Source organism: Penicillium argentinense, assembly GCF_028826775.1.
Source record: "Penicillium argentinense strain IBT 30761 chromosome Unknown utg000004l_segment0_segment0, whole genome shotgun sequence".
In the NCBI taxonomy this organism is placed as follows: domain Eukaryota; kingdom Fungi; phylum Ascomycota; class Eurotiomycetes; order Eurotiales; family Aspergillaceae; genus Penicillium; species Penicillium argentinense.
The window spans coordinates 4339215-4366988 of record NW_026622663.1 but is presented as its reverse complement, the minus strand read 5'-3'; the positions used below and the strand labels follow the sequence as shown (position 1 = coordinate 4366988).

The window sequence follows — 27774 nt, the reverse complement described above, 5'->3', positions numbered from 1 at the left end:
CCTTCCTTGTGTGGATGCTGCACGTTCTTGTTTACATCTTCCCGCCTGGTCCTGCTGCACGATAACAACCCCTCCCCCCCTTCCTGGAGGAATTTGCGCCGCGAGTCTGATTTGACCACTTGGTCTTTGTATTTTCATTTTTCTCGGGTACTTTCCGAGGAGATACAAACGATTCTTTCCCGGATACTTTCCGAGGAGTTACAAATGATTCAGCCGCCACCGCGGCCTTCTCGTCATCATGTCGCAAGATACAGGATTGTTCAGTATTAAACGTCCCCGGGAGGTATGCATTATCTCACAACTGTCGCAAAAGAATTTAGTCGCTGACAACAGGGCGAAGACTCTCGGAAGTGTACAGAACTACTCGTCTATTCCTCAACCGGCATCAGCCATGAAGCGTACGAGCTCTATCGGGTTCAACAACCCTCCTTTCACGTCGGGCCATACTCGTTCAAATTCCCTATTGAACTCGGCAAGTCGACCGCAGCAACCAAATTTTATGCGCGCCTCTTCCGGTGGTCCGTATGGCGCTGAAGCTGGTCTTTCCTCGGTTCGTCGATCTGTGTCGAGTAATATGTTTCACGGTGCCAGTGCCGGTCGGCAGAGCTTCGCGCCAGGGTCCTTGCCGACAAATTCCACATCACAGAATATGCAGCGCAGGAGCAGCGTGTTCTCGCGCCCCTCGATGGCCGGACCTATGTCACACCAGTCATTTTTCACCCAAGTCCCCTCGGCCGCTGGAGTGCCCAGGGACCCGCGACCACTCAGAGACCGATCCTTCCAAGCGCGCATTAGTCAGGAACTATTGGAGTATCTGACCAACAATAAGTTTGAGTTGGAAATGAAGCACTCTTTGGGCCAGAACACTCTTCGCTCGCCAACTCAGAAGGATTTCAACTACATTTTCCAGTGGCTCTACCATCGCATTGATCCAGGTTACAGATTTCAGAAGGCCATGGATGCGGAAGTCCCTCCGATCCTCAAACAGCTGCGCTATCCCTACGAAAAAGGGATTACTAAATCCCAGATTGCGGCCGTGGGTGGTCAAAACTGGTCCACTTTCCTCGGTATGCTGCATTGGTTGATGCAGTTGGCTCAGATGATGGACCGTTACCACGAGGGCGAATATGACGAGGCGTGCGCTGAAGCAGGTGTCGATATTATTGGCGATCGTATTATATTTCGCTTCCTTACTGGGGCATATCACGACTGGCTGCAGGGGGGTGAGGATGAAGATGACGAAACTGCAGAGCAGCGATTGGTGCCGCACATCGAAAACATGTCGCAGGAGTTTGCTCGCGGTAATGAGCGATATGTACAGGAGATGGAAGCATTGGAGGCGGAAAACCAGGCTCTTCGTGAGCAGATCGATGAGCTAGAGAAGAATGCGCCAGATCTGGCTAAGCTCGATAAGCACTTCCGGATTTTGGAGGACGACAAACGAAAATTCGAGGACTACAACCAGAACGTGCAAGGAAAGATTGACAAGTACGAAACTCGAAACAACTTTCTTGATGGCGAGATCCAAAAAACCGATGCGGAACTTCAGACCGCTGAAGCAGAGCGTGCCGAGCTCCAAGCCAGCGTCGACCGCCAGGGAATTACCATCCAAGATATTGATCGCATGAATACGGAACGGGAGCGTCTTCAGAAAAGCCTAGAAGACACCATGGCACGCTTGGAGGAAACCCATGCCCGCGTCATGGCGAAAGAGGCCGAGGCTAGTCAAAAACTCGAGGATCTGGAGCAGATTGTGAAGACATACAACACTCTGGGATACCAAAACAGCCTGATTCCCGAATCCGCCGAGAATGCCAAGGGCCAAGACTATGAGCTCAGTCTCAACGTCAATGAGAACAACTTCTCAGCAAGCCAGATCAGCGGTGCTCCTAATCGAATTTCCTCGGAGGGTGACCGTCTGTTGGCGGAGCCTTTTACCGGCTACCATCCCGCGCACCTCTTGAATCTAGACCTTCGAGGCTCTATTCGGAATAGCCTACAATCTCTCCGAAAGGAGATCAACGAACGAAGGAAGCGTGGCGTTGACGAGGATCTGGAGCGCCGTAATCTACTCGACAACATTAAGGAGGCGATGGATGAAAAGCGAAGTGAGGTCGAGGCCCTCGACCACCGACGACGGGCAGCCGAGGAGGAGTGGGAACGCACGAAGGAAATCACCACCACTCAGAAGCTGGCATCAGACGCCCAAATTGAGAAGATGGAAAAGGAACTTGCCAAGATGCGGGCGACGCTCAGCGACAGTGTACAATTGATGGAGCAGCGCGAGATGAACACCAACATTGAGTATGAGCAACTGACTCTCCGGGCGAATGCGCTCCGGGAGGAGCTACACACCAATGTGGAGACGATGCTTAACGATGTCATCCGATTCAAGGTGCACGTTCAGAAGGGTTTGGAGGACTACGAGAGCTTTGTGGTTGACGAAGTGGAGCAGGAGCTGGGAGGTGAGATCCCAGCCGATGAGGAGGAGCTATGAATACTAGTACATCCACGAGTGACGAATTTGGTCAGGTTGATTGCGGCTTGGTGTCATGTTAATTGAGCCTCTCTTGTGTGTTTTGTTCTTTTTTTTCTTTTTGGGCAGCATTTGAATATGAATGTACAATACCCCACGCTGCAAAGGAGATACTATTTTCAGCCCAAAAAGGACGCGCAATGCCGGGCGGGCCAACCTGTAGCAGGTTATTAGCCTGAGACCCCGTGGCGTTTTGCTCTTTGCCTCTTTCTCTCTGCTAGCAGCAATCCTCCGTGCCTTAAACAATCGCCCTGCATATGCTAAGCACATGTTCGGGTTGATGTCCTATACTTGTTGTATCGTAATCTGGGTAGGGCAAGCCTAGAAACGCCAAGCATTAGTATCCATCGGCATTTATGTCGTCTTCTCGCCTCGGGATTCTCGTGTTTCAAAAAAAATCAATCACTACATTAACGCCTTCACTGCTCAACCTGAGGCAGGCGGCGGATCGATCGACAAGAGGACGTGTAAGCTCATGTGGGAAAACACCAGTTCACCTTGTTTCATCTTTGCCTCCCCCTCTATCAAACACATCGCACCGTACTGCAATACTCCGTGGAGCACTCCAGCAATAATGCCGCCCTCGGCGCCAACTGCTCTAAAACCCCTGGTGGCGTTCTGCGTTTGACATCTCCCATTGACTCCTGCATCGGCTCCACCAAGTTGCACCAATGCGCTGGGGAGTTGGTAGGCTGGGCTGGACTGTCCTCTCTACCCCCGAAGATCGTCCTGAATTCGACAGGATCACGGATGAGCAAATCCTACATCTGCAGACTTCATTGCCGATCTCCACAGTTCCCGTCACTGAACATGGGTAGTCTTTGGTCTAGATATCTCAGCTGTCCCTGGCGGCTGCATGGTTCCAATTTGCTCGGGAAACCCGCGAGACAGACAGGTAGTCCCACCGTCTCAGAGTCATGCCTGTCAGGTCGGTCTGGACTCCAGTGTCCGTCAATGGGTATATAAAGAGCCTTGGGATCACCATGGACAATTCTTTTGATCACAGTGCTGCGCACTTACCTTCTTTTCTACCAACTTGAGATACTCCGTCACTGACTCCAGTTATCCATTCCTTTTATTAATTCATTTCAACTTTTTGTTCCAATCCATCAAATCACACCCGCCTTCATCATGAAGTTCAACCTCATTCTCGGTGTCACCACTGTCCTCTGTCTGGCTCCCAACGCCGTGGCTTGGAAACTGCCTCGCGTGGTATGTTTCAAACGATCCTTCGATCATAGGACTCTGATATTGACTTATGTCTAGTTCGGTAGTGACAACCAGCTGGAGGCTACTCCCACTGCTCAGCCCTCTGGTGGTGCTGAGCCCACTGGTGCCTTCCCTAATGGTGCAGCCCCCAGCGGTGATGCTGCTCCAACCGGCACTTTCGGTGGCGGCGCTGCTCCCAGTGGTGGACCTTATAGTGCCCAGCCCTCTGGCTTTCAGGGTGGTCACGGTGGTCATAGCAGCTCCCACGGCGGTGGCCAGCGTCCTTCCGGTACCGTTCCATCCGGTATTCCATCTGGCTTTCCCACTGGCGGTTTTCCTTCTGGTGGTCCTCAGCCTAGCGGTGGCTTCGGGGGTTTCAGCGGCTCTCAGGGCGGCGTCAGCCACTTTGGTGGCGAGAGCCAGCAGGGTGAAGGCCAGGGCCAGGGTAGCGAGGGTGGTGTTGCTCCCGCTCCCACCAGCGCTCCTTCTGGTGGTTTCGGAGGATTTGGTGGTTTCGGTAGTCAGTCCAGCTTCGGCAGCAGGCCCACCCCGGCTCCTACTGGCTCCGCCGTTCCTAGCGCCGAGGGTCAGGGCCAGGGTGAGGGTGAGGGCCAGGGACAGGAGCAGGGACAGGAGCAGGGACAGGGCGAGGGACAGAGCTTCAAGCGCTTCCACGCTCGCCAGATCCGCCCCATGGTCTAAAGTCATTTCTGAATCTTGCGCTCGTTTTTCGGCTCTCTCATTGCCAGTATACTACATCATGGTTGGTTCCTGTAACTGCTGGCTCAGTTTAGACAATTAGATATCCAGCCCTGAAAATCAAACAATGAGTGCTTACTTTAAATGTTAATTTTGCGATCTTGTATGAATCTTCGCGTACTCAAAATGAGACAAATAATCGTCTGAAGTAAGATGAGATGGATCAAAGCAATCATCCAAGCTTAATTTAACAATCTCTGAATTATCACCAGAGGTAACACATCGCACTACAACGATTGAGGAAGTGCACTATTTCCTCTAGATTGTTTTCGTTTTCCTATTCTTCTGTGTGTTGCAGCATATTCCAATACAAAAACATGACTGCACATCAAAAGTAAATACGGACAATATGATTCGTCGCCACCGCCTGCTGACTCATCCCTCAAGAACCAAATTTCCGCGAACTTGTTCTGCTCCGCGCTTCTGCAAGTCTGCTCTGTTGTCGGCCGCGACAGTCGATTTGGCCCTTTTTTGCACCAAAGGAAGACGGAGATAATACCTAGGGCCTCCATATCATACCCGGCTCTTGATATACCCGAAATGTGTCACGCCACGCTTGCACCCATCAACGCCGTGATTCCTCCGCTCGCGTCTTTCACGAAATTCGCCGCCGTGTCATGATAAGGTCTCTACGCCCCGGCCGTCTTCTGCGACCTGGCCGTGGGCTTCGTCTGCCACGTTCATGCCCTATTTCTTATCACGCCCTCCCTCACGGTCAATCACGACACTTAAAAAATGCCCGAAACTTGTCGAATGATGAATTCGACTTCCTCCTCTCCTACGCCAAATTACCGAAAAGTCCTCTGTCCGGCCCCGATCGAAAGGATCCCGATGCTTGGATTCCACACCTGGTGAATTGTTTGCAGCCAAAACGAAAAGGAGAGCAACCTGTGGACTTGTCCCGCTCGGGGGACAAGTCCGCAGTGTCGCTTTTTGAACACACCGATGATCTCAATCGGGCTCAAACGTTGAGATCTTACCTATGGTTATCGAAAAATAATTGTGGTGTGGATGCTCTGGTGCATTTGGGGTTCTCGAAGAATCAGTGGTCTAGCGTTCATGCGATGCTGAACGAGCTCATTGACGCCTATGAGGTCCTTGCTCCTTACATAGGACCGAAGAACCCTCTTCCGGGATTCAATTGGGCCACTAAAAAAGCCCCATCTTTAGATGATTTGACGGATAAACGGCAGTTCCATGGCACGGAAATCCCTATTCAACACAGTTTCTGCAAACTTGACCTCAACGTCCTGACAAGCGGACAAGGCGCGGAAATACTGGGCGAAAGGCTACTGGCAACGGTATTCCTGAATCTGGGGACACTGGTGCTGGCAGCTGCGGACAGTTCATCAAATCCAGAACAGTCTAAGCTTGCAATGTCATGCGTATTCCGCATCCTTGCTCGCTTGCATCATTTGGGTCTGATCTCTGATAAGGTTTATCAATATCCTACTGCTGATCCGAGCCAGCTTTCTTTTCGACCTCCGGGTCTGCACCTTCTCTCTAGCCACATCATGACCGTTTTATCTGATGCGGCATGGCGTGAACATGAAGCAACTCTCGCAAACACGGCCAACGAAGCAGGAGAGGACCCGCCGTTTCTCCCGTTCAATGTGGGATTCCGGGAGCTTGGCCCCGAGATCTGGTTGGAACTCATCTTGTGGTGCTGTGTTGAAAATGGGTTTCCGAGAGAAGGCGCGGTTTTGGTGGGAGATATGAACAACTCGAAACGAGTCAACAATGAAGCATGGTGTATCAAGAGTTGGGCGCCACTGGTTCAGGCTCTTGACACAGTCCGTCAGACAAATGTAAGCACGGAAGCATCCTGGCGTAATCCGGGGAATAACGACCCACCCCGAAGGTTCAACGGTGTCAAAAAGCCCCCTTTCAACGGTCTAGGAGAGCGCACGATCAGCAGAGAAGTTGTTGTGTCGATACGCGACAGCCTTTCCAATCACTCCTATGTTTCCATTGGGTCCACTGGATTGTCTGCCTTGGAGTTGCTAAATCTCACCGCTCCTCTCAACCAGCTTCTTGAGTCTGCCGGGCCCTCAGATGAACTTCGTCCGACAAATAGGATTACCAATTGGCATTTCCAGCGAATGCTCGAGTCTGGCGGTTTCTCTGTTGAGGATGACCCAGTTTCGTTCGAGAAGCTTCTTCGGACCACCAAAAATCTCGTCCCCCCGTGGGAAGAACCGATCCCCACAGATCAACGACTCGATAAGCTTACAAGAGCACAAATATATGATGAGACTTTCGCTATTTCAGGACTCATTCAACATGCCATCAGGTCTCACGTTCGAAAGGGGCAATCTGGACAAGCCCTCCACGCATATGCCTGGCTGCAGAACATTGTTGATGCCAGCAAAGTACATCATATCTCACACTTCTTTGAAAGCTTGAAAGAAGACGATACCAAAGACGTCTCGTTCTTCGATTCCGGGCAACTTGGCTCGAGCTTGGACCAAAAGTCCCTTCCACAAATGTCAAATTTGGTTTTGGGTGAATTGCTTGACATGGTCACTACCATCCGAGCGTTTGATTTCGGAAACTGGCTACTCTTCAATGATGATGTTGATGGGCCCTCGATTCCACCGGCTTCATATGGCGACCAAGTCATTGCACCATCGATTCTCCGCTTTGCAGCCGCCACCCAAAATAAATCCCTCTCAGATCAAGTCATTGCATCTTTAGCCTCGCCAGTTACTGCCAACACGCTGAAGGCTCTCGTCAACCTCCATATCTCGAACGAATCCTGGGACCGTGTAATTCGCACACTGGAATTTATGCGCGACTTCAGGGCAAACTCCTGGGGTTTTAGCAATATCACCGCACTGGGCGCCAAAATCATCAGGCTCGATGCTATCATACAGCGCAAACGAGGGAGCGGATTTCAATCAGCGACAGAGGAGATAGCCTCTCTCGAAAAATCAAAGGATATCTTCCTTCGGATTTTCGCTGGGGAATTCTCAATCGCATCTAGCAAGGGCTTACGTGTGGCTGAGTTTCAAAAATTGGCTCTTAAGCGCATGGCGGGCATGTTTAAAGCCCTCCCCGGTCCATTGTTCGCCCTTCTCAAGCAAGCCGAGCTGGCCACTGGTGCTAGAGGGCGGGACAAGATCATTCACATTCCCACAAATTCTTTCCATGATCTCCTCTCTGCCGTGATAGACTCCAGAGGCAGTGTGGCTGGGAAGCGCTTGTTTGACGATTGGTGTGTGAGCCGTCCAAGTCCGACAGAATTACGTCGACGAGATGGCGGAAATACTCGACTGCTCACTGGCGATGAACGAGACCTTGATAAAGGCGATCCCGAACATGATTTTGAGTGGAACGAATATGTCAAAAGCAAGCCAACCACGCCGAACTTGAACACAATCCGCCTCATTGCACAAGCCGCCTACAGGGAATTTCAGCTAGAAAGTTCACTGAACATTACACCTCGACGGAGTGAAACACGCTCTCTTCTCCAACCCCAATCCTCCCCAACACCCTCTCTCCTCAGCCCTACCCAAACAACCGTTGGCAAGAAGACCCACACATACAGGCCCATTTCCCGCCCAGGTGCTATTCCACCCTCATCAGAAATCGAAGCTGTCCTTGATTTCTGCGTGGACAAGTTCCTTCGTGCAGGCTTGGGCGAAGAACAAATCGAGCAAGAAATTCCAGGACACTGGGCTCGCATGCGCGAACGGAACTTACTCGAACAAGTCCCTCGCCTCAATCGAAAGCAGGTCAAGCTCGCTCAAGATCCCTGGATGGATGTTACAGTGAACGAGGGCGATAAAAACAAGCAGCAGAAGCGTTCGGGCTACAGGAAGTCCAGGCATCCTCGGACAGACGCTGTTGAGGCCAAGTTCTCGCAGAAACACCGTTTCCAACCCACAGCGCTCAAGGCCGAAGGCCTCGTTTAAGAGCGGTCAGGAAAAGGCTCCTTCGAGAAAATGCAAAGGCTAGGTAGGGGCAAGCCTTCTGTATAACTGTTATTTCTTTCGCTGCCACACAAAGTGTACAATATGCATGTATATACCCCTTTTCACCTTGCCTTTCTGTCATGTATAACCACCCATTTGTTGCTTTCCATATACCTGCATAAGCCAAGATGAATGGCAACTGTTACCAAATACGCTAGTGTCTACGAGTGTCAGTTTAGAAGGAACTTTGTCCATTGTGAAGTGTAGATCCAGTCTTCAGATTTGATTGCGGAGTCAAAACTAATTTAACGTGAATTCTTGAAGAAACGCCGACAATGAAAATATCTCTCGAAGGTAGCCATACTCAACTTTGAAACCCCGATCAACCTGAAGCAAAACAACGCCAAATCGAGACCTAAACCTCTTTTAACTGCAAAGTGCCACCCCCTAGACCTATCCATCACAATAATCCCATTGTATAGCACGCGCCAGGTCCGCCTCCGTAAACCGTTCGATGATAAAGACATTGGTATAGAGCTGGAGGTCATGACTAGTAGTACATCATGTAAACAAAATCGAGTAGAGACGAAGCAATAGAAAATTGAGACAGGTGAAGTTACTGATTGAAAGGAGATGGGAAGACAAGAGAAATAGGACATGGTCTTCATGACCATTTGAGATGTTAGGAAACGAAAATAGGGATATAGATCAGCATCAAAATAACAGACAAGAAGCGAAGGAAAAAAAGGGGTTTGTTTGATAAACAACAGGCCGAGATTTTGTGCTTCTTAATTCGTGACTTTTTTTTTTGCAAAACATAAACAAAGACACATAATAGCTCAGTTTTGGTACCAATGATCTTCGTCGTTGTTATGAGGGAAGAAAGACCGAATGAAGCTGCCGCTGATAGGGTCATAGGGGAAGTACAGATCATCCGCAATGTGGCCATCGGCCGAGAACGAGTTCATGGGTTCTGAGGTCGAGACGTCCGAGATAGCCGCGTAATTGTAGTTTTCGCCTCCCAGCGGGAACGGCTGGCTATAGTTGCTATTCAGGGAGAGGTCGTCGAATGTCGGACCCCACATGTTCTGAGACAATCCAGGGTGCTCGGACCGGTTGATTTGACCGGTACTGCTATTGTCGAGGGTTGATGTAGGTGCCGGGTGGTAGGAGTTTGTAGGGATGTCAGAAACGTCGAATTTCATACCAGTGCCGAGACGGCGCAGGCAGGTATCGCAGAGCTGCCAGGCACGGCGGGAAGCAACACTGTGTTCGGACATGGCGTAGAGCCATCGGACGGACTTTTTAGCCAATGCAATGAATCCCTCTTCCCTTTCTGGCATATGGACTGTGCCAAATGAGAGTTCGAGCAACAAGACCGTCGCCGCCTGCATGAGATAGTGCAGGATGCACCACCAAGGGGCGATCTCGTACAGCTGAACGGCATTAGGCTGGTCCGGGATGAGGTCGAGCATATCCATTGCAGATTCTAGAGTCAACACGGCAATCTCGTGGCTGAAGTTGGTTCTGTCTGCAGGACTCTTTCGTCGTGCATCGCGCCGGCAGAGACACGGGCGGCCTAGAGTAATCCGAGCACTGTAGTAATGGAATGCTAGGGCAAGCTTGCATCGAAGCCGATCGGGGCCGTCATCGGCCCTTTGTGTGAAATCCAGTGTCGATGGAATGCTTCTGAACCATAGGTCGATTCGAGAACGGAGTTCACCAATACGGTTCTCGATGTGCGCCCAAGGCACCATGACACAATCCGTCGAGTACACTTTGTTGACTATCTCCTGGGTGATGACTGCCAAGTCACAGTAGTAAAGATGACAGAGACCGAAGTTGGGAGTCAGGCTCTTCACCCATGAATTGTCACGTTCTCGGGACTTGTGAGTGGCTTCTTTGCCGCCGGTGGGATTCAACGGCATGTGTCGAACCCATGCACTGGCCATGACTTTATTGATTCGATCATCCCGAATATGCGAGTTATTGAGAATTTCAGCGGCTTCGGGTTCCTGCAATTGATCTTCTTCGAAGGGGATGGGTAGAGGCGTGGTGCAAATTCCGTCCAGTATGCAAGTCGCCCGGCCCGTCATTATTCCTAGCATATGTTCGAAGGTGTATAGACACCACCAAACCCGGTAACGAGCCTCTTTTGAGATGTTTGGTGTTGTTGGGCTGGTGCTTTTCATGTTGATACCGAGAGTGATGGCAGACCGTACTGCTAAAGCGGAGATTCTCCAGGCTCTGGAAAAATAGTTAATATCGACCACCGGCGTATTGCTGAGAGGGGAAGCGATAAGCATACCGATTGATCTGATCTGATGCCAGGAGGTAGAACGCGATTAGCCCCTCAACCTGAACCTGCTGAAGATCGGGGTGGCTGAACAAGACGTCTCCGTTCATACTCAATATCCTGGCTCGAGTCAGATACGTAAGATGGTCCTTTTCATTGCCTTTCCATGGTGACTCGATGAGCTGGGCATGCTTAGCTCCAATGGCGAAAATCATGTTCAAGATCGCAAGCCATTTGTCACCAGGACGGGCAGCGCTGTCGAAAAAGGAGCGGTATTGAGCAGTGAAGAGAGGTCGGTTGATAATGGGAAAGAATGGATGTACGGTTCGTAGATAATCGTCGAAGAGCTGATCAGCCAGCTCGCGAGGCGGCATGGCGTAAAGCTCCACCGGTCCGGGGACGGAAATTTCCATATCATCCAAGTGGTAGCTCACAGCATGAAGAGTGAGATCATCGTCTTGTCGCTTGCTTTGTCCTGGTTCCAATGACCCTACCAGTCCTTGCGCACGATGTTCCGCCTCTCGCTGCAGTCGTTGCATCCAAGTAATCTCCGAATTCTTCCCCATGAAACCCGTGGCTCTTGAGTCTTCCGTCCTGTTCAAATCCTCTTCCACGCGGTCGATTGCCTCAAGCGAGCCGATTGATGAGGATGAACTGAGTTCGTCGGCATCTCCTCCGTCTCCTCCCTCATCATCCTGGGGCGTAACTGAATAGGAAGGGGCGCTGTTGTTGGAAGAGTATTCGTTCTCGATTCCATGCTACATTGGAACATGTAAGTGGCAGCTTGACGTTGATAAGAACCAAATGGTCCCCAGAGGAATTGCAACCACGACTCACCTTGTCCAGCAAGTTCCTGATACGATCCGCAGTACGAGACTCAACTAACCCTCCCAAATCCCGGAGGAGGTTTTCGTAATCCAAGGCTTTCTCAGAGAGCTTTTCCACCTGTCTATGAACGATCGCTATCGCATCAGCAACCATACGTCGCCAACCCATGCAGATAATCGATGCACTAGTCAAAACTCACTTCTTAGTTTTCTCCTTCCATCCAACTGGGTACTGGCACGAAACGCGAAATTCACGACACTGTCGACAAACCGGGGTATCGCCAGAACACTTTGTCTTGCGCGCTCGGCATGATTCGCAAGCTCGGGGAACACGGCGACCATAACGCGGGGTGATACCAGCTCGTGAACGTGGAATGGCGACTTTCGCAGCGCCGCTTGATTCAGGCCGGGCAGTAGATACGATTTTGGAGGTTGTCAAGGTCGCTGCCGAGTCTGCGACCGAAGCCGGTTTCGGGACCGTTATGGGTGTTCGCTCGCGGTCCGGGAGTTCTTTCTGCGCTGCAAGTCCCTGTGCTGGCGGGTTCGGGGGCATATCGTCCATCGTCATCTTTGCGGCGTAGCTCCTTTCTCTAATGCTGCGGGACGGCTCGAGGAACCGGATGGAAGTCGAGCACTACCGGGGACAGTGTTCTTAGGGGGAGATGAAATCCATGAGGGATCAGATTTCGGGCGCTAGGCTGTTCGCAAAACACTGGAGGCAGAAGGCGAAAGGCGAATGGACCATCGGAGGTGTGGCGGGGGAACCGGGGCAATTGTCTTGCGATGGAGCAGGCTTAGGTAAGAGTTCCAAAGCGGTTGGATTCCTGGAACTACGCGGCGCGAACTTCAGACTTCCAAATATCATAAGCTTCGACGTTTCGATTTGCTCCATGGTTTTGCATGACGCCTAAAGCATACACAGTCGCTTTTTGCTCTTTTGATGAAAACACAGAAAAATAGCACAACAGAAACACAAATTCCCAATCCCATTTCCTCCCTTCTACCCATCCAGGGCAAGACCAAAAGGGTAAAAAAAGATCAGTATATGTACAGGAAGATGAATTAGCCAAAAAGGAATAAAGCACGGCGGAGAGATGAGAGCCGACATGTACAGGGTCAAGGGAGGTTGGGAGAGGGCGAGACATTCAAAAGGGTATAAACGACGTCGGAGGGCTCTTCCAGCCGACCGCAAGAGTGGAGAGAGAGACTGTAGTTGGGGAAATATAGAGAGACAGTGGAATGAAGAGGCAGCAGAGGGGAGACCGAGAGTAGGGCCACGATCGTTTAGATTTCGCCAAACATCTCATCAAGCTCATCAACCTCAACGGTCTCCGGGTTTTGCAGCTCTCTCCAGGAGTCCAGGATGGGCTCGGTGGTCATGGCGGCCATGACCCGAGGACCCAAACTGAGCTTCTCGTGCGACTCAGTCAAATCAGACATCTTCAGGTCGACATCCGGGAGGCCGCTGTTTAACATGTCTAGCGATCGCTTGAGAGTTGAAACCGCAGCGGTATCCGGGTCAGTCGGAAGGCTGATTTGCGGAGGAGCCGGGAGCGACTCGGCCCGCTCCTCGGCAGCGTCGGTTATAGCGCTCGTGCCAGACGAGACCGACGATGCAACGGAGGTGAGCGAGGGGGAGGGCGAAGTACCAAACAGGGCAACCGCAGCGGCCTCGTCAAGGTCCTGGGAATCTTGACCCGAAGGGTCCATGTGGGAGAAGTAATCACTGTACTCTTCCTCGGACATCCGGCCGCTGTGGATAGAGGGAGACATAGATCCACCATTCACGGAAGATTCCGAAATGCTCATTTCCTCGTCCATGTTGCTGAGGCCCTCCGACAGGACGGAGAGACCGCGTTCGGAAGAGCCCTGGCGGCTGGCCTTCTCCTCCGAGGCACGCTCGCGCACGGCACTGGCGGTTTGGGTGAATTCCTTCTCGTCGCCCTCCAGGGGCGGGGAGGCCGCGCGGTGCGAGTGCATAAGGCGAGTGTGGCTGGTGGGATCCGGGAACTGATCGGAAGAGCCGCCGCGGCTCGCGGAACTGTCCAAGTCGACATTCTCATCTTCGAAGTCGGGCGACGACAGATCCACTTCCGGACTCGGGCTCCTCTGGCGGGCGATCGCATCCTCCTCGTCCTGGTCCATGCTCGAGACACTGGGCGTGATGTGCTTGCCGTCGATGCTCGAGACCAGCTCGTCGGAGGGCTCCGGGATGGGTTGACGAGGATAGGTCGTCAAATAATAGTACACTTTGCGTGGGTGAATATTAATGAGTTCCTTGGCCATCGGGCACGGCGACAGCGCTGTCCACGGGCGCTTCATATAAGCTGCCAGGCGCGAGGAGAGGAGGGCAGCGGGATTAGCAGAACTATAGCGAGGTTAGAATTCAGGTCATTTGTCGAGTTGTGGTGAGAAAAACGTACTTGGCGACAGTCGCATTTAGCGCAACCAGGACCGCTGCCAGCTCCTTGACGAGATGCGGGCGATTACCCGTCTTCTCTAGTTGGTCGATCACGGCGACCACAATATCATCGTTGATACCCTCGGTATCGATCTTAGGTGTGATGCCCCCATCGAGAGGCGATGGCGGCGGCGTATGTCGGAAGACCCCGTTCATGCCGGCGCGCAAGACAGTTTCCCTCTGGGCGGAAGGCTCGGGCGATAATGAAGAATGCGAGCGCTTCACTTTCTTTGTCGGCGGCAGATCCTCCGTCGGTCCTTTTGAAATTGACGGCGAACGGCGCGACGAGTTTGGGAGATGGATGCCTAGCGACGGGAGGGATAGTGACTTGCGACGGGTATTGTACGGCATGATGATGTCGGGGAGGAAGGGGGGGGCTGGCGAACAAAGAGTAGGAGGGGAAGGGAAATAAAGGAAGGACGAAAGAGTCAAAAATAAAAAATATGGAAAAAAAAATAATAAAAGTATAATAAAACAGGAGGATATTATGAAAGATGGAAGATGAGAGTTTGAAAGGGGGATGGGATGGGGGGAGGGGATGGAAAGAAGGGGGTCATCGAGATGCGACGAGCTCTCACTCGTTTTCGCTGGGCCTGAGGAATCTCAGAGTGGAGGCCCTCGATTTTTTCCCAATTTTTTTTCTTTTTCCACTTTTTTCCCAGTATGTCCCGTAATTACAATACGGCAATACCGTCCCATCGGAATCGCCGGTCACCTGATTGGCCTTCCGGCGCAAAACAGCATTTGCTCGCGGGAATGCCGTCAACCGCCACCGCGACCGCTTGCAAGTTGCCCAGTTCATTTTAATCTACACTCCGCGACAGCTCTGCTCGCCCTATGGCCCGCACTCACACATCGCAGGTTATCACTCGATCAGCTTCAATTTACAGCAAGATCTACACCGCCAAAGTCAATTCCTGCAGGGATGCGAAATGCGTTTTCGAATTCCAGGCGGTCAGTGGGGTGCTGTTCATACCATACCATTAGCAACCGGCTCCATGCCAACCTCGGCGATAGTGGCATACCGGTGGGTCAGTGGAGTGAGAGGCAAAGGAAAAACGACGACGGTGGGGGGGCACCATGTGTCCCATAACCCGAAATGGCCCATCCGATCCAGCTGCTCCATCCTGCTCCGTCTCAATCGTCGCTCCGCTAATCATCGTCGAGCGCCCTGAATAATAATATCCGTCTAGCCAACTTCTCATTGGTGCGGCCGTGGCCCCAGCAGGGAAGCACCGGCACCGCGTTCGAGTCGAACGGTGCCGTGCAGCGCGTTATGCATTCGATCTGTCAACGCTGCCACTGGCAGACCTCGTTGCTGGGTGACCAGTCGATTGTAGCTCACCGCTGCTTGGACACGGCACATCGCATGCAACGATGCAGAGAGATCTATATCTGGCTGCTCGGACATCAACAGGACGAGGAATCGATAAAGTCACTCGGTATACTTTTCCTCGTGGTCTTGTGCTGTTTACGAGTTGCTGCCTCGGAGACGGAACAACACCGGTTCCCAAAGAAGATCCCCTAGCGTCGCCGTTTGGACAAAAAGTGAGTCGCCAAGTGGATCCCCGGCCGAGCAGTCCCGTCGGTATTGTAACCATCAATACATACATCCTAAATCCTGTGTCTGTACCTCTGGTAGGGGGCTAGGCGGGAGAGCCTCGCCACCGCTGAGCTCGATCCGACGCCCCTATTGCTGCCAATGCGGATGCTCATGTACCGTTCCGACAGTACAGAGTACCGATGCATGGAGTAAATGGTCCCCTCACACGCATACTACAAAACATTCACATTGCATCAAAGGGTCGGATCCCTTTCAGATCAAAAGTGATGATGCCATGAGAAAAGATCGGCACAACGTCGATATGATGACAACCGCGTCGATGGCCCTGCTAGCGGCAACTCCACTGGCGGCCTCAGCGCTCTTGTTCTCGAAGGACTATGACATGATGCCAGCTTCATACTACAAGTGCAGTACGGTTGATAGTGTCCTCAGGACCTCATCACTCATAGCTGAGGGTAAACTGTTGTTCTTTCTGGCTCGTGCGTTTCGATTATTTCCATTGTCTCATTGCTCCAGCAGCAGCAAGGGCGCGGGTGCGAGCATTGCCGCCGCTGCAGGTCTCTCGCGAATAGGCGGAGATCATTCCATAAAGTCTATTGTTTCCCCTCATGGGAGTCGGGAATCGCCCCCCTGTTTCCTACTCGTTCAGTTGCCGCCCCCTCCGTTCTCATGACATCGATCATCTCTAGCCGGGAAGGTTACCTCGCGCCGTCAGGGGATGGCCAACCATGGAACCGCCCCTCCCATCTGCCCATTGTTCGAATGCGTCGGCCGAATGGAGGCGACTTATCTGATCAGATGGGAAATTGGTGGTTGTTAGGAAGAGCCGTTAGATGTGCTTGCGTCGTAGGACTCCGCCGCGACATCACTTTCATACATTGTAGACATGGATGCGGAGGTCGAGATGTTCAACATGCAGCAGATGCTAATTCTCCGCATCTCCACATCGCGATGCGATCCAACCGGCCAGGCTGCATGCATGGCAAGGTCTAAATGGTGGCGCGAACTCTCTTGCCTAAGTTCAGCCCGATGCACCTCTCTCTTTTCTGGAAATGAGACCGATCGAGTGGCTCCTGATGATGTCGGCCGCCACCGCATCACATCTTGCATTTCGACCCAGGGTGGCTCATATGACTTCGTACTTTCTGGCGGGGTACCTTACTCTAAGGTAAGGTCAAGAATTCGATCCATGTCATTTTATGTTTGTAGTGGCGATAAGATATCTCTCAAATTAATCGAACACGTACATACATGCATCTCGCAGCTGACTGTATGTATGTTTTGCCAGCGCCGGTATCGAAAGTAATAAATCGTCCTTGCATCACACCAACACTCGTACTTCACGCCTAAGTACATACATTAATGTACTTCAGCCCCCGCCTTCAACGCCAACCCATTTCCGGGTCAACAAAAACCTGATCCAAGACATATACAACACCCCTGCAGGGGATCTGCACCGTACAGCCAGCAGTCAACTCGAGATTGGAAGGCCTTTTCCTCCGTCGCCCGTCTTGCCCGAGTCGGCTGCCTTAGCTGCCTCAGTCGCGGCACAACACAACCAAAAGACTCCTCCCCTCCCCCTCCATCACACAGGTCTCAAAACTGGGATCCCAGAAAAACTAACGCGAAAAAATTACTCGCGTCCCCAACGCGAGGCTCCCAGTTTTTTTTTTTTTTTTTTGTTTCCAACCGAGATACACCTCCGGGCAGGGTCGCATCCATATCCTGTTTATTGCCTGTCAAGCAGGCTGATGTGCTGAGTCTGAGATCGGGGTCGAGTTTCGCTCTTTCCCCCCCTCTTTCCTCGAGACTCCCAAGTGGTGCGCGGGCATAGTACAATACTGAGCGTCGCGATCACATGGGACGTGGTCGTCCAATGTGCGTTGAGACAGCTTGTTGACAAACGCATGCCACGGAGGGTTTCACATTGGCCCTTAATCATTCTGCGACAGCCTACGCGGACGTGAGATTGTCACACCTGCTATCAACCGAGGGATGGATAGTCAACGCGTACTGTATTGTTGCATGTGTACTATAACCTTAGTTAATCAGAAGTCTAGGTAACAATAATTCGGCAAGTTTTAGTGCAAACTAATCACCCAAATATGTACATGGATTATCCTTATACTGTCCGGTTGGATGATTGTACCGTTGGTGAGATTTGATGGTGGAGCCGCCAAGGGGGTACAGATGAATGGCGCCTGGGCCAACACTACGGAAATAAATGCTCGAGATCACATCCAGTAGGTTTTTTGAATAATTTGTCTTTTTGTGATATTTGCAGAAGAGTGTATTTCCATCGACACTACTGGCTTTTAAATATATACAGTCTACAATATGCTTTTCAGGTCCGAGGATTCCAAGAACATTTAATATATATACACATCTGATGTGGGCAACAACAATACACTATCGTAAATATAATGCCACCACCACACTGCATCGAGGCGCACCACTATTTCTTCTCTCCACACAGTATCTTCGGCCGGAGAACATATCGCCATGTCGTGCCAAAATGCCACCTTTTCACCTCAACCACCTCTAACCCGCTCTCTTCCACAATGGCCCCGATATCTCGATTCCACCAACACCCATGCTTATCCGCATGCAGGGGCGCCAGATTATCCAAGATTCGATTCAACCAATCGTAATGCGAGCGCCCATGCTCCAACAACAAGATGCGCCCACGCTCCGGCTCCGTAATCTCACCCAAGTGCCGCAACGTCCCAACAGGATCCGCCATCGAGCAAAGACCCATCGTCTGTACAATAGTATCATAATAGGCCCGGTGGTCACTGGCATCCTTCCCTGCACCAGCCAAGTCCCGTACTCTCGCAGGCGCCTCAACGGTCACGGCACCGGCATCCTGAGCGCGGAACGCAACATGCGTAAACTCAGGATTCGCCGCTTGGAATTTCTCCCTCGTAATATCCACCATCTGCGGACTCAAGTCCACAAATGTCAGAGACCGACACCCGATGACAGCCGCATGACCTTGATCATCTGTTCCACGCCGCTCCCCAAGATCATAGTACTCGAGGTTCCGGCCTGTGCCACAGCTAACCTCTAGCACATCCCCGCGTGCAAGACGAATGAGATCACCACGTTTTTTCCCGAGGCGCATCGCCTTCTCGGAAAGCTCGACTTCTGCGTCGAAGGTTGGCGCGGTGGAATTGTACCGGTCTGACACGTCGCGTGGGACGTCAAGGGATTGTGCCTTGGAGACTTCGCGCTGGTACGAGGCATAGAGGTAGCCCGAGTACATGCTCATTGCTAGCACGGTAACACCCATGAAGGAGAGGACTCGAACGGGGATTCCATGTGGTTTGGCTTGGAACTCTTTCTGCTCATAGCGTTCTTGGAAGCGATGTAAACTGGGATTAAATTGTTTCCGCGAGGGGGGGTTGGCGCTGGGCTTGTGAGTATTTTTCTCCCAAGATCTCCATGAGTGTTCAGTGATTTATGTACCTGGTTCGTTTTGAGCCTGGCGTCTTGCTCTTGGTTCCTCTTCTGGAAACCATCGTTGGCCGCGGAGTGGCTCTTAGGGAGGTCCTGGCTACTCGGGTTGCGTTCATGGTGACTGTGCAAGGCATTGGAGTCGCCATGCCCCAGCTCAAGAAGAAGATAGCACAAGGAAGCACACCCGATTCAGTGCAGTAGAGTCGGCCGATACAGTGCCAACGACAAACTAGAGCGCGAAGATGGGGGCGCGCAACAGCGGGAAAAAAAAAATTTCAGGGCGCGTCGCGAAAAGGAGGGTCGGAGAAGCAAGACTGCCAGATAGCGACGACTAAATGCAACTGTCCTCTTCCAGCGCCTGAATCCGCACGATCTATACACAGATCACCGTCGAAACGCGGTGTGGTCGGGTCAGGTCATCAAAATGGAGATCGGAGCGGAGCCTCTGGCCGAAGACGAGTCCGTTATCGGGCTATCAAACCCGTCCCGAGAAATTGGCGACAGCGAAGAAAATCTATGGCGCCAACTCGTCCCCCACAAACACCCTTGGAAAATACGCTCTGTCAAAAAGTCTCCTGCCATGGCGCTCCCACCTAAGATTCTCATTGTGGGAGGAGGAGTCTTCGGACGTAAGTCAATGTCGCACGCGAGCACTCCGCCCGCAGGCACACAACCCCGGAATATTCCCCATACCCCATGTCTACCATTGAATTGAATGGGCCTGGATGGCAAGGGAGAACCCGCCGCCCTGTAACCACTCCATACATGTAAATTGCCAGAAACTTGCTGATCAACTCCAGTGTCCACGGCTCTCTCCTTGAGGGAGCGCCACCCCCGGATCCCAGATCACACTGGTCGAATCCTCACCGACAATCCCCAACCCGCACGGTTCGTCCGTCGACACATCACGGATCGTGCGGGCTGACTACGCCAATGCGGCGTACTCCAAGCTCGCTGCCACTGCCATCAAGCAATGGCGCAGTACGGAGTGGGGACGTGAAGGTCGGTACACGCAGAACGGTCTCTTGCTCGTGTATCCGGCCGACAGCGTCAGTGCAAAGGAGTACGCGCGCAAGAGCTACAACAACGTTCGCCGGATCGAGGGTGACAATGTTGTCTTCCTCCCCACTCAGAAAGATGTGCTGTCTGTTGTGCCGCCTTACGGCGAGGAGCTGGATGTTGCGGGTGGCTATGTGAATTGGGGTTCGGGGTGGTCTGATGCTGGCGCCAGTGTGAAATTTGCAAAGGAGATGCTGGACCGGGATGGACAGGTGAACTTCGTGCACAAGAATGTGGAGCGTGTACTCTTCCATGAGGCTGGCAATGGCAAGCCGCGCGCAACAGGCGTCGGATTGGCAGATGGAACAACCCTCACGGCGGACCTGGTCGTTGTGGCGACAGGGGCATGGACACCTCGACTGGTTGATCTGCGCGGCAAGGCTGTGGCGACAGGCCAGGCGATCGCCTATATCAAAATCAGTGATGAGGAGCAGCGGGAACTGGAGGATCTGCCTACCATCTTGAACTTCGCTACTGGCATCTTTATTATCCCGCCTCGTGACAACCTTCTCAAGATCGCCCGTCATGCTTATGGCTACCGTAACCCGACGACGGTGCCGGTGCCTGGATCCGATAAGTCGACGGAGACCATGCAGGTCAGTCTGCCTCAGACGGACATCCCAGTGCCGCTCGAGGGTGAAGAGGCCTTCCGCGAAGCGCTGAAGCAACTGCTGCCCCGGTTTGTGAACCGGCCATTTGCTGATACCAGGATCTGCTGGTACACTGATACGTAAGTGTCTATTCAAACTCCCAGTGATGGAATCGGAGAAAAAAAGACAAGTTCTAACACGAATCTGGCAGTCCCGATGGCGATTTCATTGTCTCATACCACCCTGAATACGACGGTCTTTTCCTGGCGACAGGTGGCAGCGGACACGCGTACAAATTTTTCCCCGTTCTGGGAGACAAGGTTGTCGATGCGATTGAGGGCACCTTGGACCCCGAGTTGCAAAAGCTGTGGCAGTGGACAGAGGTGAAAAAGCTCCCCCCTGGTGTGAATGTGGATGACCTCTTCGACGGGGATGGCAGCCGATCCGGGGCAAGGAACTCGAACTTGCAAGAGGAGTTGGCCAAGACGAAGAAGGCTGGCCGGGGGAGTGTACTTTGAATTGATGCAGTTGTGGGAGTTACCGTACATACTAGACGCCATGTAGACTGAATATATCCCATTGTACCTGAACGTACAAAGTACCAGCATCGCATCGGGCAACTGCCGCGTGATAAAGTAGGATAGGAGCACAGCACTTGTAAAAGAGCTTCGAAGCAAGCACCGTATCGACATGATTTCCTGAACTACAATATAGGTGCTCAAGCCAGAGCATTCGAAGGTACTCTTCATACTATGCGAAGGATTATTGATTACTGGGAAGGTATTTTCATAGATCTTCATTTGAGATAACGAAGCGAGGCGGACAAAGCCGCGTTCAACCCCCAGGCCATTGGCAGTGCAATAGCGGCATCTGGAACAGGACGGAATTTTTTTGGGCCCGCGACGAGTTGCCCCATCCACGAGCATGGCTGAAGAACAAATAAAACGATTAAAAGAGGCAGCCATCGACCAGCGCACAAACCGCCTCTCCGCGGTGTGCAGCAATCTAAGTGTAAGCAGGGATGATAAATGTGGAAACCGGGAATCATCCGAATCGCTAGAACGCCGTACAATGCTTGCATAAACAATCATCAGGGAGAAATTCAAGGGAAACTGTGATAGCGGCGAAGCGAGTATGGAAGTGGCGGATAGAGAGCCACAAGAGACTGAACCATATCGTCATCGCAACGACCATCACAAGAGGGGGAGAAAAGTACAAAGCAGAATGTTAATACATGGTGGGAATGTGAAAAGCAGCAAACCTTTTGATTTGAAACCACTTTTTCAAACCTCATAGAATCAAACCGTGCGAGTCAAACTGGGGATCAAACCTAAAATTCAAACTTCGCGGGATCAAACCTTGCGGAAGTCTAGAAGAAAGTTGTTAGTACACAATACATGAAAGGGATCTGGTCGTTAACACATACCAGACAGCACAGGGTAGATCAGTTCAAAAGCCTGGTAAATTTCCTCGCGGACTTTAGCGCCAGTCAGGACAATCTTGCCACTGACGAAGATCAGGAGCACGATCTTGGGCTTCATCATGCGGTAGATCAGACCGGGGAACAGCTCAGGCTCGTAAGAACTGAAGTTGTGGTGGCGAGAAGCCAGACCCTCCAGGCGGATAGGGAACTTGATGTCACAAGAGCCGACAATGTTTTGAATCTTGAAGTCGGTGAACTTGGCATTAAAGCCAAGCTTCTGAATGATGCGCGCGTACTTGCGGGAGGCCAGCTTGGAGTCATCCTCGGACTTGGCACCAGTCACGACCATCTTACCGGAGGCGAAGATCAACGCAGTCGTCTTGGGCTCACGGATACGCATGATGACGGCCGCGAAACGCTATTCAAGTAAGAACAGTTCAGCCACACTGTACCCTGATGCAAAAACTCAGGGGATGTGTGGGGGATATACCTTTGGGTTGTACTCAGCATTGCGAGCGTGCAACGCGATGGTCTTCAGATCCAGGCGGCAGTCAAGGTTGACGGTAGCCACGATGTTTCTTCAAAACACATTAGTTCAGCTCAGCTCATCATGTCTTGTTTCCAGAACAAAACACTCAAAGAGACCACACATACTGCAAAGTCGGAACGATTCCAGACCCACCAGTCGTCGCGCCCGGAGTCGCAGCTGGAGTGGCGGGAATCACCCCATTGCCGTTGGTGGCATTTCCTCCAACCTGCTGCTGTGCCTGCTGCTGCTGCGGCTGTTCGTGAACACCGTTTGCACCCTGGGCCTCTTTCACAGAGGAAGGCGGGGTAAGATCGCCTGCACCACCGGGGAATGACAGAGATGAAGCCGACGTGAAAGCGCGCGCCTGGTGGGCGTTCGACGGGTGAGTGGTGAGAGAATCCATGTTGCTGCCGGTTCTCAGATTCGACGAGGTCGGATGTGCAGATCAAGACCACTCAATAAATGAGGGAACAGCTGTGGGGAGATGAAGGGTTAGCAGGTGCGACACGCGATGGCGACGGCGAGGGAAGAGTGAAGGAGGGGCACAGTATTTATAGGCGTGGTGAAGGGCGGAAGTGAGATCAAGGCGGTAGGCGGTGGAGTGTGACAAAATCACGTGGTGCAGGGAAGGGCCTTACCAATTGTGGGAGATGGACAACTCAATGTATCCCCCTACAGACTGTTGGATTGCGAGGTGATGGTGACACGGATCTCCAGATCGCAGATAGATTCCCAGATCGTGTTCAAGCGGAGAGAAACCAAGAAAAGCACACTGAAGTGTTTTCAGGAGATCGCAGAAGAGTGGGAGAGGATTATCGCAGGCGCAAGGGCAACGACAACAAAAAAAAACAAGGTTGTTTTTTGTGGTTGGGGGATAAGTTTGTTCTTTTTTTTTCCTCACTGCTTTTTTGAATTGGGATTTTGGGTTCTATCTGCGAAGCGATCTGAATGAGAGTGATGAAGCGAGGCCCGGAGGCAGGACAAGCTTCCGTTTTAGGTAAGCCCAAGAAAAGACCTGGATGGGACCTTTTTCTTTTTTTTTCCCTCTTAATTTGCGGACAAATTGAAGAGAGGCTTCTTTCCCGGTGAATCTTAACGAATCGAAAAGATCACGAAATTAGTGGAGGGGCAGATAGAGATCTGCGAGGGAAGGAGGGCGGGAAGAAGACGTTCAGGGAGTGCCAAGACCGAGACGGGAATCCCAAAGGCGACGGGGAGTGGGAGGTTGGGCCTTTATATAGTGCTGAGTCACATCCCGCGTCAGGGGAGGCTGGGCCTGCTGGTGGCGGTAAAAGCAGCGACCCTTTGCCCTTCTCGCTTCACGGGGCTAGCGGCTCGGTGTGGGTGCCCCAGCCAATTACATGGGCTTCTCACGGCACTACCCATTAATTGATGTGAGACGGATCCACCTTTGGCTGGTTGTGCCCGCTGACTGGCCATATCGCCCTTGCTTTATCCTCCGCGGCGCCGCGGTTGCGGCCAGTGGGCGTCCAGTCCGCAGCCCTCCTGCAGTCGATAGTCGGACCCATCCCATCCTGCCTGGCGCTGTCCAATCACTACGCGCCTCCGTTCTCGGTCACTCCCTGTGCGACGCGCTATCCTCTCGCCGCTTTTACGGGGGGCAACTGAACAAAAATTCGTTGCATCGACCCTCTTCCTCCTCCCACACTGGCCCAGCTGGACCAGGGATCACTTTCAGCTATCGAAACTCACTTCTTGCCACCATCCGGCAACATCCTCATCAACCCAGGACTCACCTTCTTCGCAGCACGCTCAACTCTTCCTCACAGAAAGATACCATCGATCCTAGCTGCTTTGTTTTGACTCTGGTCAAGTTGGAATTCCGTGCGAAGAGGACAGGTGGCTGTTTGACATTTGACGCTGGACTGGTCGATTTTGGGCGAGCGGTGGCGCCCGGATCGGGACTCCACCGCTCGCCAAGCCTTTGGACGAATCTCATAACATGCCGATCGCTAGGCTGTCACCTTACGTGTTTGACTTGTGCTTACCCTCCTTTCATAGTACAGTTGTATATTGTATTATGGCTGGATGAGCTGTCTCGTTTCTGTGGTATGCTGAATACCATGGATACCATACCGGCACCATCGTCACATTCCTCCCAAAATCGTACGAATACCGTAATCACACCTTGGACTGGTCACACCGAACGATCTGTTGCTTCTATCACTTTTGATTCGGGTGAGTCCTCGAACGTGGATAATTCGCCTCCTTTGGCGGTGTGACGGGTAGCCGTACTTTTTTAAGCTTGTTTGCTCGGAGAACCTGCATCGCGTCGCGGAGACGGGAAGTTTACTACGATCGTCGATGATGTCAACCAAAACCATCTCGCATTCACCCGGCAGCATGTGATGCACGTGACACAACCTTACAGTCAGCTTCAAGCCTGATAATTCTGGCCACCATAACGTAGATCCCCCGAAACCCGCGGCCGGCGGACAATCCGATTATATATCTCTGCCCTCCATAGGTGCTCCATACCACCTAGGATAGCCTAAATGTATTATACCGTATAGATCCGAGCGACTGCTACTCGATCTCGGCGATTCTGTGTCTGGACTCAGGGCGGTCAGGCTGCTCGGTGAACCGGAATGGGTCCAACACGGATACGATGATTCGCATCAGCGCTCTTCTGATTGGCTCAGCAAGCCTCGGGTAGGCGGTTTTCGGCGTTTTTTTGGCCGCAAAATGTTCGGCTGCGGCCAACTTTCGACTCGGCTATTCAAGGCAGCTTGTCGATACCCTAGGTTAACTTCTCAAGCCCTTCAATGGTCATGCACGTCACTCAGTAGCCGTGCTCATTCTCTCCTGTCAACCTACGCCATCACGACCATCCCCCATGGCGTCCAACAGTGCCGTCCTGCCTCTGCTGAGGCGTGAAATGCAAACAGTTTCGGCCCGCCTGTCACGAGCTTCCCCCTCCGTCACTGCGCTTCCTGCCCCAGGGCGTTCCCCCGCGTCTCTCTTCTCGACCCCCCCTCGCCGGTCTATCGCCCGCCGGTCCGCCTCATTTCTCCCACCTAGCCAGACACGAGCCTTCTCTCAATCGGTATCACGGAGGTTTACTGACGAGAATGGGAACTTCGATCCACGGTCACTAGACCGCGAGTCTGACGAGGTGGATGTGTGTATTGTCGGTGGTGGTATGTGCTAAACATATGGTGGAAGGGTGACCCCCTTCCCCGTCCTCTCCTTCGCGAACTCAGGCTAAATGAGCTTTCCGCAATCCAGGTCCCGCCGGTCTTGCCGCCGCCATTCGCTTGAAGCAGCTGGCTAACGATGCCGGCAATGAGGAATTTCGCGTGATTCTGCTGGAGAAGGCCGGCGAGCTGGGCGCTCATATCGTATCGGGCAATGTGCTTCAACCCACTGCGTTGAACGAGCTCCTGCCGGACTGGCTGTCCGAGGACAACCCTTCGAAATTCGAGGGGGCCACCCCCGCCAAGGGCGATAAGATGCGTTTCTTGACTCAGAACTCCTCCTTCCCTCTCCCCACGCCCCCGCAGATGCACAATGAAGGAAACTACATCATCAGTTTAAGCGAATTGACGAAGTGGCTAGGCGAGCGCGCCGAGGAGCTGGGCGTCGAGGTTTACCCCGGATTCGCAGCCAGTGAGGTCGTATACAAGCCGGATGGATCGGTGAAGGGTGTTGCGACCAACGACCTCGGCCTTGGGCGGGATGGAAAGCCCAAGGATACATTTGAGCGTGGAATGGAGTTCCACGCCCGCGTCACTCTTCTCGCCGAGGGCTGCCACGGCAGCTTGACCAAGCAGGTGATCAAGAAATTTGATCTGCGCCGGCACAGCCAGCCGCAGACCTATGGGTTGGGAATTAAGGAGATTTGGGAGATTCAACCTGAGAAGTTCAACTCTGGTGAGATTACCCACTCGATGGGTTATCCTCTTCCTAAGGATACCTACGGTGGAGGCTGGATGTATCATTTTGGAGACAATATGGTGAGCATTGGTCTGGTGGTGGGATTGGACTACCCCAACCCCTGGCTTTCGCCGTACGGAGAGTTCCAAAAATACAAGCAACACCCTATGATCAAGAACGTCCTTGAAGGCGGCAAGTGTATCTCCTACGCTGCTCGTGCGCTCAACGAGGGTGGTTTCCAATCTATCCCCAAGTGTGCTTTCCCCGGAGGTGCTTTGATTGGAGATACCGCCGGTTTCCTCAACGTTCCCAAGATCAAGGGTACCCACACCGCGATGAAGTCGGGTATGCTGGCTGCCGAGTCCGCGTTTGCGGCTCTGCAAGGTGGGGAGGATAGCGGCACTGTCTTCCTGTTTGACTATGAGAAGGCTCTGCGCGAATCTTCCGTTTGGAAGGAGCTGAAGGAGGTACGCAATATCCGCCCTTCGTTCAACACTCCCCTCGGCTTTTTCGGCGGCTTGCTGTACTCTGGACTGGAAGCCTACGTGCTCAAGGGCCGTGTCCCGTGGACTCTCAGCCACCATGGTACCGACGCCGCTGCGACCAAGCCCGCCTCTTCATACAGCAAGATCGATTACCCCAAGCCGGATGGCGAAATCACATTTGACATCCTGACTAGCGTGAGCCGCACCGGTACCAACCACGAGGAGGATCAACCCGTCCACCTGCAGGTGGAGGATTGGGACAGGCACAAGGATCTCGCCTGGCCCGCATACAAGGGTGTGGAAAACCGGTTCTGCCCTGCCGGCGTTTATGAGTACGTGGAGGACCCTAGCAAACAGCATGGGGTCCGGTTCCAGATCAACGCGCAAAAGTAAGTTGGGCTCTTTCCCCTTTAGCGTAGAAGGCCTGGTGCTAATGAATTCACAGCTGTATCCACTGCAAGACCTGCGACATTAAGGTGCCCACTCAGGATATCAACTGGCAGACCCCTCAAGGTGGCGAGGGACCCAAGTATATGCTGACATGAGAAGGCATGAGTGTCTTGAAAGTTACTGTCCGAGATTTTGTTCCATTTTCCTTTATTTTTGAAGATAGTCCTGGGCCCGAGCTCGCTGTACTGTATATATAATTCGAATACCAAGAAAAGCGATTTATTTCCAGCAGTTGGTTTTTAGTTCTGGTACAAAAGTACTTTTAATGGTAACTTGTATCATCCCTGCGTACCTTGTGTAGAATAAAACATGG

The 27774-nt window shown here is 52.4% G+C and overlaps 9 protein-coding genes across 9 annotated transcripts; 5 read left to right on the top strand and 4 right to left on the bottom strand.

The window, feature by feature from the left end:
- Positions 1-238: 238 nt before the first annotated feature.
- N7532_004557 (kinetochore-associated Ndc80 complex subunit NDC80) lies at positions 239-2497 on the top strand (the record flags this gene model as incomplete). Its single annotated transcript, XM_056617051.1, has 1 exon — positions 239-2497. The coding sequence occupies one exon, from the start codon at positions 239-241 to the stop codon at positions 2495-2497; it is 2259 nt and encodes a 752-aa protein (XP_056477408.1).
- A 1170-nt stretch (positions 2498-3667) lies between these two features.
- N7532_004556 (uncharacterized protein) lies at positions 3668-4447 on the top strand (the record flags this gene model as incomplete). The annotated part of the gene is made up of 2 exons (XM_056617050.1): positions 3668-3748; positions 3803-4447. The coding sequence occupies 2 exons, from the start codon at positions 3668-3670 to the stop codon at positions 4445-4447; spliced, it is 726 nt and encodes a 241-aa protein (XP_056477407.1).
- Positions 4448-5121: 674 nt separating this feature from the next.
- N7532_004555 (uncharacterized protein) lies at positions 5122-8421 on the top strand (the record flags this gene model as incomplete). Its single annotated transcript, XM_056617049.1, has 1 exon — positions 5122-8421. The coding sequence occupies one exon, from the start codon at positions 5122-5124 to the stop codon at positions 8419-8421; it is 3300 nt and encodes a 1099-aa protein (XP_056477406.1).
- An 839-nt stretch (positions 8422-9260) lies between these two features.
- Positions 9261-12112, bottom strand: N7532_004554 (Zn(II)2Cys6 transcription factor; the record flags this gene model as incomplete). The annotated part of the gene is made up of 4 exons (XM_056617048.1): positions 9261-10668; positions 10730-11475; positions 11555-11666; positions 11745-12112. 4 exons carry the CDS (start codon positions 12110-12112, stop codon positions 9261-9263), a joined length of 2634 nt encoding a protein of 877 aa, XP_056477405.1.
- A 716-nt stretch (positions 12113-12828) lies between these two features.
- On the bottom strand, positions 12829-14356 carry N7532_004553 (uncharacterized protein; the record flags this gene model as incomplete). The annotated part of the gene is made up of 2 exons (XM_056617047.1): positions 12829-13912; positions 13968-14356. The coding sequence occupies 2 exons, from the start codon at positions 14354-14356 to the stop codon at positions 12829-12831; spliced, it is 1473 nt and encodes a 490-aa protein (XP_056477404.1).
- Positions 14357-18024: 3668 nt separating this feature from the next.
- On the bottom strand, positions 18025-19090 carry N7532_004552 (class I SAM-dependent methyltransferase; the record flags this gene model as incomplete). Its single annotated transcript, XM_056617046.1, has 2 exons — positions 18025-18979; positions 19038-19090. The coding sequence occupies 2 exons, from the start codon at positions 19088-19090 to the stop codon at positions 18025-18027; spliced, it is 1008 nt and encodes a 335-aa protein (XP_056477403.1).
- Positions 19091-19452: 362 nt separating this feature from the next.
- N7532_004551 (NAD(P)/FAD-dependent oxidoreductase) lies at positions 19453-21195 on the top strand (the record flags this gene model as incomplete). The annotated part of the gene is made up of 3 exons (XM_056617045.1): positions 19453-19657; positions 19851-20817; positions 20889-21195. 3 exons carry the CDS (start codon positions 19453-19455, stop codon positions 21193-21195), a joined length of 1479 nt encoding a protein of 492 aa, XP_056477402.1.
- Positions 21196-22029: 834 nt separating this feature from the next.
- On the bottom strand, positions 22030-23032 carry N7532_004550 (TBP family protein; the record flags this gene model as incomplete). Its single annotated transcript, XM_056617044.1, has 4 exons — positions 22030-22046; positions 22104-22518; positions 22591-22678; positions 22755-23032. The coding sequence occupies 4 exons, from the start codon at positions 23030-23032 to the stop codon at positions 22030-22032; spliced, it is 798 nt and encodes a 265-aa protein (XP_056477401.1).
- A 2454-nt stretch (positions 23033-25486) lies between these two features.
- On the top strand, positions 25487-27556 carry N7532_004549 (electron-transferring-flavoprotein dehydrogenase; the record flags this gene model as incomplete). The annotated part of the gene is made up of 3 exons (XM_056617043.1): positions 25487-25790; positions 25879-27400; positions 27457-27556. The coding sequence occupies 3 exons, from the start codon at positions 25487-25489 to the stop codon at positions 27554-27556; spliced, it is 1926 nt and encodes a 641-aa protein (XP_056477400.1).
- Positions 27557-27774: the final 218 nt, after the last annotated feature.